General features: G+C 47.3%; 1 protein-coding gene across 4 annotated transcripts in view; it reads left to right on the forward strand.

The window, feature by feature from the left end:
- SLC66A2 (solute carrier family 66 member 2) overlaps window positions 1-17,830 on the forward strand; it is a 49,429-nt gene that overhangs the window by 11,806 nt on the left and 19,793 nt on the right. For 2 of the 4 annotated variants that reach the window (XM_055295892.2, XM_055295884.2), the window contains exon 4: window positions 8,347-8,400. The exons of the other annotated variants lie outside the window; for them this stretch is intronic. In XM_055295892.2, coding sequence (XP_055151867.1) covers window positions 8,347-8,400 — 54 coding nt within the window. The remainder of the gene's footprint in view (window positions 1-8,346; window positions 8,401-17,830) is intronic. 4 annotated transcript variants of the gene reach the window in all.

The following is a 17,830-nucleotide window of genomic DNA, read 5'->3' on the forward strand; positions in this document are numbered from 1 at the left end:
CAGGCCTGTTCCTACAGGGCGCCTTGATGAAAGGTGTGGGCTCATGTCCTCTCATCTGCCAGGAGAGGGGAGGGCAAGGCAGGAACATCACTGAAGTTCAGACAGAAAGCTCTGGCTTCTGGCCACCCGATCTGTACCTCCTGCAGCACAGCCCCGTGCCAAGCAAGGTGGCCAGCCTCGTCTTCCTGTCAACGGCGTCACCTTGAAGGGAAGGTTGTTGGCTCTGAACATGTTCTGTTTTTTGTTTTGTTTTGTTTTGTTTTTTAAGCTTTTAAGTTCAGGGGTACATGTGCAGGTTTGTTATATAGGTAAATTGCTTGTCACGGGGTTTAGTGTACAGACTATTTCTCTAACTCCTGAACTCCTGACCTCAAGTGATCCACCCACCTTGGCCTCCCAAAGTGCTGGCATTACAGGTGTGACCCGCTGCGCCCGGCCAGTGTACAGATTATTTCATCACCCAGGCATTAAGCCTAGTACCCACTGGTTATTTTTCCTGGTCCTCTCCCTCCTGCTCTCCACCCCTCGACAGGCCCTAGTGGCTGTTGTTCCCCTCTATGTGTCCATGTGTTCTCATCATTTAGCTCCCACTTATACGTGAGAACATGCAGCATTTGGTTTTCTGTTCCTGTGTTAGTTTGCTAAGGATGATGGCCTCCAGCTCCATCCATGTTCCTCTAAAGGATGTGATCTTGTTCTCTTTTATGGCTGCATAGTATTCCGTGGTGTGTACGTACCACATTTTCTTCATCCAGAAGAAAATCTAGATGATTTTCATGGATGGGCGTTTAGGTTAATTTCAAGTCTTTGCTAGTGTGAATAGTGCTGCAGTGAACATATGTGTGCATGTGTCTATAATAGAACGATTTATATTCCTGGGGTTTATACCCAGTAATGGGATTGTTGGGTTGAATGGTATTTCTGGTCTTTGAGGAATCACCACACCGTCTTCTGCAATGCTTGAACTAATTTACACTCCCACCAACAGTATGTAAGTGTTCCTTTTTCTTCACAACCCCACCAGCATCTGTTATTTTTTTTGACTTTTTATTAATAGCCATTCTGACTGGTGTGAGACGGTATCTCATTGTGGTTTTGATTTGCGTTTCTCTAATGATGAGTGACGTTGAGCTTTCTTTCATATGCTTGTTGGCTGCATGTCTGTCTTCTTTTGAAAAGTGTTCATGTCCTTTGCCCACTTTTTAATGGGGTTATTCATTTTTTTCTTATAAATTTAAGTTCCTTATAGTTGCTGGATATTAGACCTTTGTCAAATGCATAGTTTGCAAAAATTTTCTCCCATCTGTAGGTTGTCTGTTTGCTCTGTTGATAGTTTCTTTAGCTATGCAGAAGCTCTTTAGTTTAATTAGATCCCATTTGTCAATTATTGCTTTTGCCAAGCACATTCTTGAGCCTCACCCTGAGGGTGAGGACATGCCAAGGGGGACCATGGGCCTTGAGAGGCACAATTCTTGGCAGACCAATGGGGACATGAAAATAACTTATGAGGAAACGTTTGAATAGCTGCATTTCACTGTGCTCATGGATAGTCAGACGACCTAATGAAATAAAAGCGGAAATGTTTTCCAGCTTTTATAGGGATTTTAAGTTTTGAAGGTCACAAATTCAGTTTGAAAGTTAATATAAAAGAAACATAAATGGTATTAAGAAAGAGTAGGTTACTTAAAAAATTAGATATATAATTTGTTGTCTGATTGTAAAGAACAGTGCATGCTCATGGTAGACATTTGGGGAAGACAGAATATAAAGTAAAACAGCTTCTGGCCGGGCGCAGCGGCTCATGCCTGTAATCCCAGCACTTTGGGAGGCCGAGGTGGGCGGATCACGAGGTCGGGAGTTGGAGACCATCCTGGCCAACATGGTGAAACCCCTTCTCTACTAAAGATACAAAAAATTAGCTGGGCGTGGTGGTGTGTGCCTGTAATCCCAGCTACTCAGAAGGCTGAGGTGGGAGAATCGCTTGAACCCTGGAGGTGGAGGTTGCAGTGAGCCAAGATTGGGCCATTGCATTCCAGCCTGGGCCACAGGGCGAGACTCCATCTTTTTTTTTACTTTTTTTTTTTATTAATTTTTTTGCATACAAAAACAATAAACATTTTCTAAAAATACATACAAACAAAAAGATGCGTATCAAACATATTAGGAAGGTTGCACATGGGAAGTCGGGGAATAGAAATGGGGGGTGGGAGTTAAAATAAATGAGAGAGGGACTTTATATGGATCAGTGATAATAACTCAATCCTCTATTTGACAAAGAAGAGGGAGAAGGAAGAGGAAGAAAAAGAAAGTGGGATAAAGGATCAGAAAGGGAGGAAAATAGAAAAAATTAGAGTATGACTCCAGGGTAGACCTGTTTTGTTGTCACTGAGTTGGTTGGTTGGTTTGTCTGTTGTATTCTTCATGTTTCGCCAAGTTGGCCAGACTGGTCTCGAACTCCTAGCCCGAAGTGATCAACCCGCCTCACCCCCCAGAGTGCCGGGACCACAGGCGTGAGCCACCACGTCCAGCCCCCACATTGCTTCTGGCCTCCGTGGTAGACCTCCCAGACGGAGCGGCCAGGCAGAGGAGCTCCTCACTTCTACCCAGACATGGGGCGGCCGGGCAGAGGAGCTCCTCACTTCCCAGACGGGGCGGCCAGGCAGAGACGCTCCTCACTTCTTCCCAGACGATAGGTGGCCGGGCAGAGGCGCTCCTCACCTCCCAGACGATGGGTGGCCGGGCAGAGGCGCTCCTCACCTCCCAGACGATGGGTGGCCGGGCAGAGGCGCTCCTCACCTCCCAGACGAGGCGGCCGGGCAGAGGCGCTCCTCACTTCTTCCCGGACGGGGCGGCCGGGCAGAGGCGCTCCTCACTTCTTCCCGGACGGGGCGGCCGGGCAGAGGCGCTCCTCACTTCCTCCCGGACGGGGTGGCCGGGCAGAGGCGCTCCTCACTTCCTCCCAGACGGGGCGGCCGGGCAGAGGCGCTTCCCACCTCCCAGATGGGGCAGCGGCCGGGCAGGGGCTGCAATCCCAGCACCCTGGTAGGCCAAGGTAGGTGGCTGGGGGGCGGGGGCTGCCGCGAGGCCAGACCACGCCACCGCGCTCCAGCCCGGGCAACACCGAGCACTGGCTGAGCGAGACTCCGTCTGCAGTCCCAGTACCTCGGGAGGCTGAGGCGGGCAGAGCACTCGGCGTCAGGAGCTGGCGACCAGCGTGGCCAAGATGGCGAACGCGTGCCTGCAGCGAAAAGGCAGGCGGTGGCGCGTGCCGGCACTCCCAGGCAGTCCGCGGCGTGGGCAGCAGCAAGCCGAGTAGATTGCAGCCTGGGCCAGAGAGGGAAAAGAAGAAAGAAAGAAGAAAGAAAGAAAGAAAGAAAAAGCGAGACTCCATCTTAAAAAACAAAATAAAACAAAACAAAAAGCCTCCACCCCACCCTCCAGAGGTGACTACTTTGAACGTCGTGACATGCTTTCCAAGTCTCTTCCCTTTTTCTTCTACAGTCCCCTTTCAAAAAATTGGCATAATTTTCAAAATTATGATCAGACTTTAAAAAGAAACCCTCATTCCACTGAGACGTTTTCCCAAGCCCTTTTCGCTGTGAGTCAGGGTCGGGGCCCCTCACTGGAGGGAGATGCCCTACGGGGCCCCGAGTGCCCAGCCTGAGGAAGGCAGGGCTGGCATCAGCACGGTGCCACCCCTGGGCAGAGCTGAGCCTCTTTGTCCAGGCCATGGCTGACTGCGGTTGGGAGTGAGTGCATACCTGTCTCTCGTGTGCTGGGTTGTTTTTACCTTTCACTTTGCATTATGGAGAATTTCTTTTTTTTTTTTTTTTTTCTGAGACGGAGTCTCGCTCTGTCGCCCAGGCTGGAGTGCAGTGGCGCAATCTCGGCTCACTGCAAGCTCCGCCTCCCGGGTTCACGCCATTCTCCTGCCTCAGCCTCTCCGAGTAGCTGGGACTACAGGCGCCCGCCACCACACCTGGCTAATTTTTTTGTATTTTTAGCAGAGACAGGGTTTCACCGTGGTCTCGATCTCCTGACCTCGTGATCCGCCCGCCTCGGCCTCCCAAAGTGCTGGGATTACAAGCGTGAGCCACCGCGCCCGGCCGCATTATGGAGAATTTCAAGCGTTTACCAAGTAGGTAGGGTGGTATAAAGCCCCGAGGGTGATTGGACCCACAGTTGCATTCAGGTCTCCTTCCTGCAGGTTTTTCTTTTTTCTTTGTTTTTTTTTTTTTTTTTTTGAGACAGGGTCTCACTGTGTTGCCCAGGCTGGAGTGCAGTGGTGTTATCAAAGCTCATTATTGCCTTGAATTCCTGGGTTCAAGCCAAGCGATCCTCCCACCTCAGCCTCCCAAAGCGTTGGGATTACAGGTGTGAGCCCCTGTGCCTGGCAGTGTATACATTTTTGTTGTTTAAAAATCCGTGGGTTCTCCCTTAGCTCCTTTCAACTTTGCCTGTGGTCTGTATTAGCGGCATCAGCGCCACCTGCATTTTAACAAGATTGCTGAGTACTCCTGCAGGCTGAGTTTTGGGAAGCCCTACAGTGGAGATGGCACTCCTGGTGTTTCCTCGTGTCTTTATGTCCTTGGGATGTGGACAAGGACAAGGTGTTCTGTCCTTGGGTCTTTCTGTGAAAGAGCGTTTTAAAAAGATAGTGGACCCCTAGGCCCGATCGGATCCAGGTTTGGTTCTTGTGTTTCGCAGGATGGTTGCGTCATTCCACTGGAGGCGCGTGTGGTCAGTGGCCACTGTGGGGCTCCTGCTGAGGCCGTCAGCTCATCAGGGGCTGCAGGATGTTTGTTGTCTGTTAGCTGGAGCCCCTCTGCAGAGAAATGGGCTGGTACCCATTGTTCAGCTATCCACAGGTATAATTTATAAAGGAAATGCGGGTCTCTCTCTTCACCAGTTTTCAAGGTTGGTTCCCTAGCATCTTGCAATGATGAGTGCATGTTTCTGAGTCATTCTGAACATGTGAGTTGGACGTTTGGTGTGTTACTCCAGTTCTTCCCTCTGGCCGGGGAGCCGTGTCAGGTGCTGCTGGGCCCTTTCGACCCAGCATGAGGGGTCTCGCTTCTACACAGGATCCTGGTATAACAGGGTGCTCGTGTGGCGGCTACATCTCCTGCCCCAGACCTAGAATCCGTCGTTTCTCCAAGGAGCTCTGGTATCTGGGACACAGTGTTTGGAGACCACAGCCTAGGCACGTGTGAGGGTTGGCCTATAGGTTGATTTTTTTGGCTTTTTCAGTGGATGGAGCTAGGGAGTTTTTTTTGGTGAGGTGAAATACTTCATGAGTGGACACCAGTACTTTCCATTTGACTTCAAACCTCTAGGCCCGGCCGTGTCGCTTAGCCTGAGCTCTGCCTCCCTTCTGCCCTGTACCAACTCCCCTCCTCAAGGACCTGACAAATAATGGAATGTGGCTTCCTCATGCCTCCCTTAGCCCTCTCTGTGCACGGCAGTCTGAGGGTCACCATGCCAGCGCCGGCCTCCCGGTTACTGAAAACGTTTGTTTTATTGGGGGTGGGGGTTTATATGCCCAGGATTGCACATCCTCAGGGCACTTCCCGCTGGGGATGGAGGTCAGGTCGCTGCTGCATGTTACATCACCAGGAAACAAACGCACCTTGTCAGGGGTGCACCAGCAACTGGATACACGGGGTCATTTGTTTCATTTTAAATATTGCTTTTATAAAGTTTAACTTTGTTTTATCATGTATTTTTTTCCTTTTAAGTTCCTCTTAGGGGTTATTTCAATTGTCTGTGGCTTAAAGTCAGGTGGTTGAATTTACTTGAAATTTGTCCCAAATCTCAACACTCAGAGTTCCAGGCTGGAGGCCAGGGAGAGGGAGTGGCTGCTGGTTAGTCGAGGGTTTCTTTTTGGTGTGCTGAAGATGTCCTAAAATTAGATAGTGATGGTGTTTGCACAACTATGGATATCCTAAAAACCATTGAATTGTACACTTTAAACAGGTGAGTTAGTTATAGGGCAAGAACACTGGAAAATGTGTTGTATGCAGGGGTCATGTGCCATCTTGCATGCATTTTCAGGGGTTTATTGAGACTCTTGGACATCACATTAGGAATCCCTGTATCTGCCTGTGAACCTCCCATTGTGGGCTCGCCTGGGCCACGGTGATTATGTGCTCTTCCCTGGTCCCAGGCTGGCTGGCACCTCCCTGTCACTATCACCCCTGCATTCCCCATACGTGCCGTACCGACAGGGTACAGTGTAAACCTTTCTTCATGTGCCAACAGCAGCGGTCTCCAGTCGTGACATGGACCAAAGTCCCAGGAAGCAGGTGATGGCCTTTGTGGCCCAGCCAGCCTCCTTCCTGCTGGCCATGTGGGACCATAACTTGTCCTGTCTCTCTTGTTCCAGTCTCTTTGGCTACTCCACAAGTTACCCCAAATCTTAGGACTTGGAAGGACAACAATCATCTTGCTTGTGAGAGCATTTTGGGCAGAGCTTGGCAAGAACAGCTTGTCTCTGCTGTCCTCACTAGCATCTGGGGAGGCTCAAAGGCTAGGGCTGCAGCCCTTGAAGCTCATTCTCTTGCTTTTTTTCTCTCTCTCTCTCCCTCACTCACTCTTTGGCCTGGCTGGTGCTGGCCATCTGCTGGGATCTCCACCCAGGCTCTGCTAGGACACCCACCAAGGCCTCCTCATGAGACCTGGGCTTCCTCACAACATGGCGGCCAGGTTCCAAGGGGGAGCTTCCTGGGAAAGCAGGTGGAAGCTATATCTTTTTTATGACCTAAGTCTTGGAAATCACAGCATTGCTTCTGTGGACTGGAGTGGTCACAAGCCCACCCGTGATCAAGGGGAGAAGACACTGACATGTGCCGAGTGTCGAGGAAAAGGAAAATGTTGCTGGGCCCTTTTTGGATCCTGAGTGCCTGGTCTGGAGGACGTGTTCAGCGCAGATTTGTGGAAGTGTGTGACTGTTGAAAATGTTCCTGGCAGCTCTCTCAGCATCAGAACTCTGCATTCCGTCCTACACAAACGTGGATCTGATCACACTGCTTTCCAGGCAAGGAGCCTCAGGTAGCTTGAGGCTGTGCCCAGGACACAGCCTGGTGTGGGACATGACTCTGCATCCTGAGCCATGCCTTCTTCCCCAGGCTGCCAGCTGGCTGCCTCCCACCATTGCCTGTTTACAGTCACACCTGGATGTGAGAAGGGAAACAGTGTGGACCGAGCTGCCTTGGGTGGTCCCTCCCTCCCTCCCACCCCTTGAGGATCTTGGTCTTTAGAAGAGGCACCCATGGAGAGGGATGTTGTCTAAATCAAAGCAACAGAGAGGACTAGCTGAGGGACCCATAGAATCCAAGAGGCAGTGCTGGGGGAGGCTGGGGGAGGCTGGGGGAGGAGAGGAGACTGCACTTTGTATGCTGCATTGGTTTATAAAACCCTCAAATTTGGTAGAAATATTGCAGTTCCTGCCTTGTGAGTGGAACAACACCCTAAGTCCAAGTAGCAGAGGGCAGAGGTCAGAGGTCATCTCATATTTGCTTTTAGGTGTTCACTTGCAAAATTTCCATTTTAAGTCTACGTTGCCTGGGGCAGGCAAACACAACCTTTGATCCTACTTCTGCTTTCTGATCCCAGGACTCATTTGAGTTTCTTGTTTATCAACTGTCTTCAATCCCAAACCCCATGGGGCTTCCCAGGAGCCACCTAGAGGCCACACTGTTTTCCAGGACCTTGGCTGCTGTCTTGTCCTGGGGCTGCGCAGATAGGGAGGTTGGCTTATAACCTGTCATTGCCAGTGCTGGGCCCTGGAGGGTGCTGGGTCCCTGTCACATTGTCCCTGTGTCTGTGCAGAGGTGCTTGTCAAATGCATCTGTGGAACCAGCTGTCCTTTTACAGCAGAGTGTACTCTGAAAACAGCTTTATCAGGCAGCCTTCTGAAGGGTTTTGACCTGGGGCAGCTATATTGCAACCGAAGCTTGCATACAGATGAGTTTCTAGGAAAAGGGAAGCAGGATCTGCCCAGCTGCTTTCCATCAGCACAGCACGCTTGTGGTGGGCTCCATGCTGCCTTTCTCCCGAGAGATTAAACGGAAATGTGGTAACTTTTAATTTTTGGCTCAATTTTCCTCCCATTCTCCCCATTCACTTTTTTATGATATTGGAAGAGGTTAGGTTTGCAGGAAAATAGTTCAGAAAGTGGGTTTTCTAATGCACAAAAACCAAAATCTTGTGATCTTTCTGTTCTGTTTTTTTTTTTTTTTAAAGAAATGCAAAAAGTCCTGGGAACACAGCTGTTTACCCATGTTAAAACCAGTCTGTTTCTGTCTTTTTCCCCTTTCTGTTTCTGTCTCCCTTTTTAACGTGTAGCTGCAGATAGCAAGGATGAAGAAGTCAAGGTCGCCCCCAGGCGGTCCTTCCTGGGTATGTACCCTGCACGTGCACCTCCCGCAGCACGTTCCTTTTGCTTCATTCCTGCAGCTGTACTTCCTCCTGTTGTTGCTTCCATCTGTGCATGTGCGTGCGTCATCTTTACCAAGTGTGGCCAAGTCTACAGCAAATTAATCAACCCCTAGCTCTGCTATTTTCAAGCATGAAGTAGTTATTAGAAGCCTGTCCATGCTCTTCTGTGTGGGGAGATGGGGACAGGAAGAGGAAGAGGGAGGGAGACAGGAAGGGAGGAGAAAAATTTAGATGACAAATTTTGGACTTTGTTAAATTTATTCCAAAGTATTTTATCCTTTTTGATGCTATTGTAAATGGAATTGTTTTCTTAATTTCAGTTCTGCTTCTTCATTGCTACTTTATAGAAATGTAATTGATCATTGCATGTTGATCTTGTATCATGCAATTCTGCTGAACTGGTTTGTTCTAAGAGTTGTTTAGTAGATTATATATGATTCTGTCATTTGCAAATAGAGATAGTTTTAATTCTTCCTTACCAATTTGGTTGCTTTTATTTCTTCTTATTGTTTATCCTGGTTATAAGTGGTGAGAGTGGATGTACCTATCTTATTCTTCATTTTAGTGAGAAAGCATTCCATCTTTCATCACTAAGTATGATGTTAATTAATGGATTTTCCATAGTTGCCCTTCATTAGGTTAAGGCAGTTCCCTTTTATTTGAGCTTGTTGGGTGTTTTTATAATAAAAGTTAGAGTTTGCCAAATGATTTTCGTGTCTGTTGAGATAATCATGTGGGTTTTGTTTTTTATTCTACTGTGATGATGTACTACATTGATTGATTTTTGTGTGTTGAACCAACCTTGCATTCTTGGGATAAATCCATGTGGTCATGGTGTCTAACACTTTTTGTCTGTTGCTGGATTTTATTTGCTAGTATTGTATTGGGGATTTTTTGTATTTGTATTCATAAGAGATAATGGTCTGTAGTTTTCTTGTGATGACTTTGTCTAGATTTAGTGTTAGAATAATATTGGCCTTATAAAATAAGTTGGAAAATGTTCCCCTCCTTTTCTATCTTTTTAGAGTTTGCAAAGGGTTGATACTAATTCCTCTTTAAATATTTTTAGAGTTATCCAGTGAAGCCATCTGGGCTTGGGCTTTTCTTTGTGGGAAGTTTTAAAATTACGAATTCAATCTCTTAATCTCTTGTTATAAGTCTATTCAGATTTTTTGTTTCTTCATAAGTCAGTTTTGGTAGTTTGTATTGGAATTTTTCCATTTCACCTAAGTTATCTAATTTGTTGACATATAATTTTTCTTAGTATTCCCTTATAATCCTTTGTATTTCTGGAAAGTCATTAGTAATGGTTCCTCTTTTGTTTCTTAGTTTAGTAATTTGATCCCCTCCTTTCCTTTCTTTTTTTGGTCAGTCTAGCTAAAAATTTGTCAATTTTTTGTTCTGGTCAAATAACCAACTTTTTAAGAGGTGTTTCTTTTTCTTTTCTTTCTTTCTTTTTTTTTACACAACACATCCACATTGCCCATCAAAGAACCAATTTTTGGTTTTGTTCATTTTCTTTATTGTTTTTCTATTCTCTGTTTTATTTCACTCCAATATTCTTTCTTTCCTTGTGCTTGCTTTGGGTTTAGTTTACTCTTTTTCTTAAGGTGGAGGTTAGATCATTGATTTTCTTCTTTCTTCCTTTTTAATGTAGTTATTGACAGCCATAATTTCTCTCTCAGCAGGTGCTTTACCTGCCTCCTATACTTTGGTGTGTTGTGTTTTTGTTTTCATGCACCTTAAAGTATTTTAAAACTTACTCCAAGATTTCTTCTTTGACCCATTTATTATTTAGGGATGTATTAACTTCCACATATTTGTGAATATCCCAAAATGTCTTCTGTTATTGATTTCAAATTTATTTCCATTATAATTGTAGAATATACTCTATTATTCCAGTACTTTTATTTATATTTTTTTAATTTTTGGAGACAGAGTCTTGCTCTGTTGGCTGTGGTGTGATCTTGGTTCACTGCAACCTCCGCCTCCTGGGTTCAAATAATTCCCATGCCTCAGCCTCCCGAGTAGCTGAGGCATGTGCCACCGTGCCTGGCCAATTTTTTTTGTATTTTTTGTAGAGACAGGGTTTTCACCATGTTGACCAGGCTGGTCTCGAAATCCTGAGCTCAGGGGACCCACCCACTGCAGCCTCCCAAAGAGCTGGGATTATAGGCATGAGCAACCACGCCCAGCCAGATTCCAGTACTTTTAAATAGAGGCACATCTTATGGCCTAGCATATGATCTGTCCTGGAGAATATTCAATGTGCATTTTGCTGTGGTTGGGTGAAGGTGGAGGGTTGTCTGTTAGGTCAAGTCTACGATTTCTTTATTTTTCTTCTGTGTAGTTGTTACGTCCATTACTAAATGTGGGTGTGGAAGTCTGTAACTATTTTTGAATTATCTTTTTCTCTTTTCACTTCTGTCAGTTTTTGCTTGATGTATTTTGGGGCACTGTTGTTTGTTAGGGACGTATATGCATATTTTCTGTTTTGACATCTGTTTCTTCTGATATTAGTGTCATCACATGCACATCTCCTGTGGTTGCCATTTGATATATTCTTCCCATTGTTTTACTTTTAACTTTTTTATATCTTTGAATTTAAAATGAGTCTTCTGTATACATACAATGGATCTTTTTTTTTTTTTTTTTTTTTTTCTTTTCTTTTTTTTGAGACGGAGTCTTGCTCTGTCTCCCAGGCGGGAGTGCAATGGCGCGATCTCGGCTCACTGCAAGCTCCGCCTCCTGGGTTCATGCCATTCTCCTGCCTCAGCCTCCCGAGTAGCTGGGACTACAGGCGCCTGCCAACACGTCCGGCTAATTTTTTGTATTTTTAGTAGAGATGGGGTTTCACTGTGTTAGCCAGGATGGTCTCGATCTCCTGACCTCGTGATCCGCCCGCCTCGGCCTCCCAAAGTGCTGGGATTACAGGCTTGAGCCACCGCGCCCGGCCTCATACAATGGATCTTTAAAAAAAAAATCCATTCTGGCAATTCTGCCCTTTGATTTGATTGTTTATTTTATTCACACTTAATGTTATAATATGTTCAGATTTACGTCTGCTACTTTACTTTTTGTTTTCTGTATATCCCATGCCTTTTCCCCTTAGCTGTTGCTCCTTTACAGCTTTTGTATTAAGTAAATATTTTCTAATGTAACATTTTAATTTCTTTAAATAATCTTTTCTGAATTATTTTCTTAGTAGTTACTTGAGGGCTTACAATATGCATCTTAACTTATCAGAATCTACTTCAAATTTATACTAACTTAATTCCAGTGACAGGAACCTTACTCCTACATGGTTCAATTTCCTCCTCCCTTTTTAAATGGTATGATTATTATACATATTATGTCTACATATATTACAACCTAACAATATATTTTTCTGATTGTTCCTTTATATACATTTTATGTCATTCAAGAACTTGAGAAAAGAAAGGAGAACAAGCATATTATGGAGTTATTATATTAACCCTATTTACCATTTGTGGTTCCTTTCATTTCTTTCTGAGACTGAGTTACCACCTACAGTCATTTTCTTTCTCTAATACAGTTTTGATCCCATCCATCTCATTTGTGCTATTAATAGTATTGTCAAATATATTACATTTCTTTACATTAAAGGCCCCCAAACAATACAATACATATTGTTTCATGCAGTTACTTTTTAAGTCAACTAAGAGAGGAAAGGAGAAGACATGGAACGATGTCATCTTTTATAATAACTTCCATCATTACCTTTACCTGTGCTCTTTCTTTATGTGGATTTGAATTGCATCTGATGTCGCTTGTTTTCAGCATGAAACACTTGTTTTCTGTAAGGTGTGCCTACTAGCAACAGATTTTCTCAGTTCTTGTTTATCTGGGAATCTTTATTTTCCCCTTATTTTTAAAAAAAGTTTTACTAGATATAAGAATCTTGGTTGATGATTTTTTTTTCTTTTCAGTGCTTTGAATATGTTATTCCACTGCCCTCTGGACTCCATTGTTTCTGATGAGAAGTCAGCTGTTAATCTTATTGGGGTTTCCTTGTAAGTGATAAATTATTTTTCTCTTGCTACTTTCAAGATTTTGTCTTTGTTTTTTGGCATTCATCATTTAGACTGTGATGTGTCAGGGTGTGGATCTCTTTATCAGGCTTGCAATTTGTTGAGCTTCTTGGGTATGTGGATTAATATTTTCATCATATTTGGGAAGTTTTCAAAAGTCATTATCTCCTTGAATGTTTTGTTCTGCTCCCCTCTCTCCTCTCCTCGATCTCACCCATTCTGCATGTGCCGGTGCCCTTTCCTGTCATCCCACCTTTCTATGACACTGTGTTCTTTTTTCTTAATTCTATTTTCTGTTTGTTCTTTAGGTTGCATAGTCTTTATTGATCTTTCTTTGAATTCACTGATTCTTCTGCCAGCTCAATCTACTGCTGAGCCCTTATAGTGAGTTTTAAAATTTTAGTTGTGCTTTGCAACGCCAGAATTTCCACTTGGTTCTTTTTTTTAGAATTTCTGTCTCTTTATTGATAATCTCTATGTGATCAGTTGTTGTCATCATATTTTCTTTTAATTCTTTACGCATGGATCCCTTTAGTTATTTGAACATATTTATAATAGCTATTTTAAAGTCTTTCTCTACCGAGTCCAACACCTGTGCCTCTTCAAAAGCAGTTTGTGTCCTGCTTATTATTTTTTTCCTGTGTGAACCACACTTTTCTGTTTCTTTGTACAACTCATTTTGTTTTGTTGTTGCAAGCTGGACATTTTAGGTAAACTATAGTAGCAGCTGTGGATACGGATTCCCCCATTTGGGGGAAGGATGACTTATTGTTTGCTTGTTTGTTTTGTGATTTGGCTGGACTAATGCAGTCTCTGGACCTCTTCTCCCTCAGATGTGGTGGTTCTGGCTGGCTGTGACCCTCCCTGATCTTCCTGTTAAGCTTCTGGTGGTCAAACCAGCTGTTGGCCTCCACTCATTGGTGGCTGCCGGCTGATTTGGTGATGCCCTGGGGGATGTATTCCCCACAGCTGGGCAGGGTGGCCATTGAGGCCAGTGTTTGGTGGTGGTTCTGTTCCCAGGAGGGCTCCTCTTGGTTGTCCTTTCTGGGTCTGTTTGATAAACTTTGAGCTCATCATGGACCTTCTAGCTCCTCTTAGTTGCTGGCTGCTGAGGTCTCTGTTGTTTTTGTTAGCATCCTTACACTTGAACTTGTACCTGCTCTAAGTAGGGAGTCCCTCTAGGGAGAGCTACGGAGCTCTCTGTCCTGATAGCGCCATCCCCAGGACAGAACCTCTGGATCTCTGAGGGTGACAGCTCTGCTCCGAGTGCTGCACGGGAAGTGAGTTGTTGCCTCTGGTCGTCTTAGTTTGCCCCTGCTTGGGTGGAACCTCTCCCAGTGAGCAAGCTGAGGCAGGGACAAGGGACGCTCAGTGTCCTCTGCCCCTGCGCCACGGGTGGGGGTTGAGTGGAGGAAGGGAGCCTGGGCAGACAGGAGCTGAGTGCGTGATGAAGAGCTCGGGCACCTGCCACTGCTGCAGTGGCACTCGGGGAGAGGGAGCCTGTCTTCTTGGTTGCCTGCTGGGAGTAGAGCTTTTGTCACATGGGGATGGGGAAGCAGGTTGTGGCCCAAGTGTCACAGAGTTGCTGTTCCTCCTGCCACTTAGGTGGTTTTCTTGGATAAGCGTTTCTCCATTCGCCGTGTGTCCCTAAGACATGTTAGGGACTTCAAGTGGGTGCTGTTTGTAATGTTCACCACTGGCAGTGATGTTGCTGGAGAGGGTCTGTGGAGAACCTCGCTCTGCTGTTCTGGAAGAGCCTACCGCCTCTGTTGTTTCTGACCTGGCTGAAACCCTGATGGCTGGAAGTGTGAAGAATGTTTCAGGCTGGGAGAGCAACACTCTTGTGTTTCTATTCAATGGCTGCATTGAGTAAATGCAGCAGCCAAGCATTCTCCATCAGGTGTGTCACGGAGGAACTCTGGAACCGTCCTGAGGTCCTCTTTAGAAGTATGTATCCCAAAACTTTCATTTTAAAGTGACTTGGGGAAAACTGTTTATTCCAGTGACATCTGGGCTGGGGCCTTTCTGGGCTGTTTCTGCTGTGTATGACGCCGTGTTGGTGTCCTGATTTCGGGCAGAAGCCGTTCAGGCCAGAGGGCCATGGCTCCCTTGGCCACGGTGACAGCCCAGCCCCTCACCTCTCTCACTTGTCCACCGTTGGGTGCCCCACTGAGCAGACTCTGAGCAAATGAGGGGCCCGATGTCAATTAGGATAAAGGGAGGAAAAGGCTCCTGAAAATGAGGAGGCTGAGAGCAGGCAAGGCTGCCCGACGGGGCCCGTCAGGCTCCTCTCTCCCAGGGCCTCCCTGGCTCTGGCTGAGGTGGCTGCAGGAACGTGAGTCTCAGCAGCTGTTAGGGCAGTGTAGCGGTGAGTGCTCGTCTGTCTGTGCAGCCTTGGGTTGGGACGCCGACGCCTGTCTCGGCAGTTGCTTGATTTGTCCTTGCCGAGTGGGAGGGTGTTTGTTTCCCAGGGTCCTCTTTGGAAGCTGGCACGGCTGCCCCCTCCCGCTCTGGCCCTGGACGTGCTCAGTCCCCACTCAGCCTGTCCCACTCACCGGGGTTGGGCGGGGGCTCTGTCACTCTCCGAGGGTCTCTGGTGTGGGTCTCTCTGCGTCGTCCTCTGGCCCCAGCTGTGTCGTCTGCCTGTCCCTGTTGCCACCTGCTGCACAGGTGGCAGGATTAGAGGGGTCAGCGAGGCCAGTGCCGGCCTCGAAGGCTAAGAAGGGCATTTATACTCATTCTGCAGCAGGTGGTGTGGCTGTCTTTGTTAAAATCCTCTCGTGTCCCTGATCCTTAGGATAAAGTAAAAGTGGGCCCAGGTGGCCTCGGGGGCCTCCTGTCTGTGCTCTCCCGACTGTAGCCTGTACCCCTCAGGTGCCTCCAGATGAGCCCCTGTGTGCCCGCCTGGGGTCCTGCTGAGCCCTGCCTGCAGCTCCGGGCCTGGGCAGTGCCTGTTTGTTCCCCTCCCAGGTGGCCCGGCCGTTTCCAAGGACAGGCTCTGTCTGCTCAGCTGGAGTGGGGTGGACAAGCAGACGCAGCAGGTGGGGCTGGGACCTGCCCTGAAGGGCAGCTTGCAGGAGGCCCGGTGAGCCTGGACCAGGGATTTGAAGGAAGTGGGAAGTTTTTTCGTTTTTTCATGGAGAGTCGATTTGTATTTTTAAAAATACTGAAACAGTCACAAAGTTGAAGTGGGAGTATGATACAGTTTAGCTGCTGGGAATGGCCGTCACTCCAGGGAGCGCCAAAGTGCTTAAAAGAACAGTTTCTTTGCCAACGCTTGCAGTCAGTAACCTGTAACAGAGCTACAACTAGGAAAATTAGAGTGGTGGTAGTCACTTGTTTAAGAAGTCACTCCGGTAAGCAGCTGCAGCATCTGTTCCCCTTAAGTAGCAAAGAAGCTGTTACAGTCTTCTGAAAACTATCGCTATGAGTGCTATAATTCTGAATGTAATGTCTCTTAATTAGAATTCATACAAGAACCATGAAAAAAAAAAAGCAATTTCCTCCCCTCCAGAATATCCCTGAGCCGCGTGGCCCAGGAGGCTCCGTGGCCCAGTGAAAGGCACCCTGTGGCTCTGGGGTGGCGCTTGGCGTTACTGAGATGCCATTCACGTCCTGTGAGCACCCATCGAGTGTGCGATCTGCGGGTCCTGAGGGTGCTGCAGGGGTCTGATGTGCCCAGGTTCATGCTGCATGGCAGTTCTCCGTTCAGTGTTTGAAACCAGTGCTGTGATGCCCTCCAGCTGTCCCAGTCCCAACAGGAAGCTGTCTGCCATTCTCTGTCCCTCTCACGTTTATTACTGGAAAGGGCTCCCCACCCAGACCCCAGGAAAGGACTCTTGGGTCTCGCACAAGAAAGAATTTGAGGTGAATCCATAAAGTGAAAGCAAGTTTATTAGGGAAGTAAAGGAATAAGAGAATGGCTACTTCATAGGCAGAGCAGCCCCAAAGGCTGCAGGTTGCCCATTTTTATGGTTATTTCTTGATGATATGCTAAACAAGGGGTGGATTATTTATGCCTCCCCTTTTTAGACCATATAGGGTAACTTTCTCATGCTGCCACAGCATCTGTAAACTGTCATGGCACTGGTGGGAGTGTAGCAGTGAGGGCGACCAGAGGTCACTCTTGTGGCCATCTTGGTTTTGGTGGGTTTTGTCCGGCTTCTTTACTGCAACCTGTTTTATCAGCAAGGTCTTTCTGACCTGTATCTTGTGCCGACCTCCTATCTCATCCTGTGATGAAGAATGCCCGACTGTCTGGGAACGCAGCCCAGCGGGCCTCAGCCTCATCTTACCCAGCCCCTGTTCACGATGGAGTTGGTCTTGCTCCGATGCCTTGGACACGTTGGCCATCAGATCCTCTTACACCAGGCTCTCTCATGCGCTCCTGTAGACATGAAAACACGATCTGACAAGAAATCGGATCTTCCTTGCCCATTAGGAGACGGTCTCCTGGTGCACATTCCCCAAGTGGTAAAATTGCTTTTTAATCCAGGAGCAGTTGGACTGGAGCTGGTCTTTTCCCACAGGGCCCCCCATGGGGGGTGCTGGAAGAGGTCTGTCTGTGAGTTGAGGGCAGCCGCGCCCGTGCGACGGAAGGTTCTGAGGATCAGCTGTTCTCTGCAGGCAGCTGAGGGTCCCAAGAGCTCAGTGCATGCCAGGGTGGGCCTCTGGTGAGCCCCCCCAAGCCTGGAAACATTCGTTCAGCATTAAATGCCTCGTTTTCAAGCCTTATCTTTGGTGTCGCTATCTAGAAACACATCTCAGGAAGTCACGGCGTGTGTCTGCACTGCCGGCTGTCAGCTCTTCTGTCAGCACCTTGCGTGACCATGGGTGTGCATCCTAATTGCGTTCTTGCCCTTTTGTTCTTGTTCTCAGAGCCCCTCCTCTCCCACAGCCACCTGCCCTCTTGGATTTCTGTCGGGCTCAGCAGTGCGGGGGCCTGGCTGCTTTGGAAAGGAGGGTGCCCTCCCCACCCAGGTCCCTCGGAATAGGGCCAGCTCTTCTGGGAGGACTGCCAGGCGCCTCTCTCTTATTTGCTGATTTAAAAAACTATTAATGAAAATCTCCTGACACAGGAATCTCTCAGAAGTGTAGAAAACGTTCTTTTCTACCTGACAGATCAGGAGTCACCATGTCCACCAGGTGTCCCCCGTGTCCTCCGACTTCTCCTGACTGAACTTAGAGATCTCATTTCCTGCTGTCTGAGCCACCCCAGGTCAGCCCCAGCCAGCGTTTTCCTTACCCAGCTCCTCCCCGCCACCTGCTCCAATTCCCCAGCACATGTGAGCTGACGGCTAATGGTAGATGGCTGCTAAATTTATTTCAAATTGTTCTGG

This window comes from Symphalangus syndactylus, chromosome 1 (assembly GCF_028878055.3).
Source record: "Symphalangus syndactylus isolate Jambi chromosome 1, NHGRI_mSymSyn1-v2.1_pri, whole genome shotgun sequence".
NCBI lineage: Eukaryota > Metazoa > Chordata > Mammalia > Primates > Hylobatidae > Symphalangus > Symphalangus syndactylus.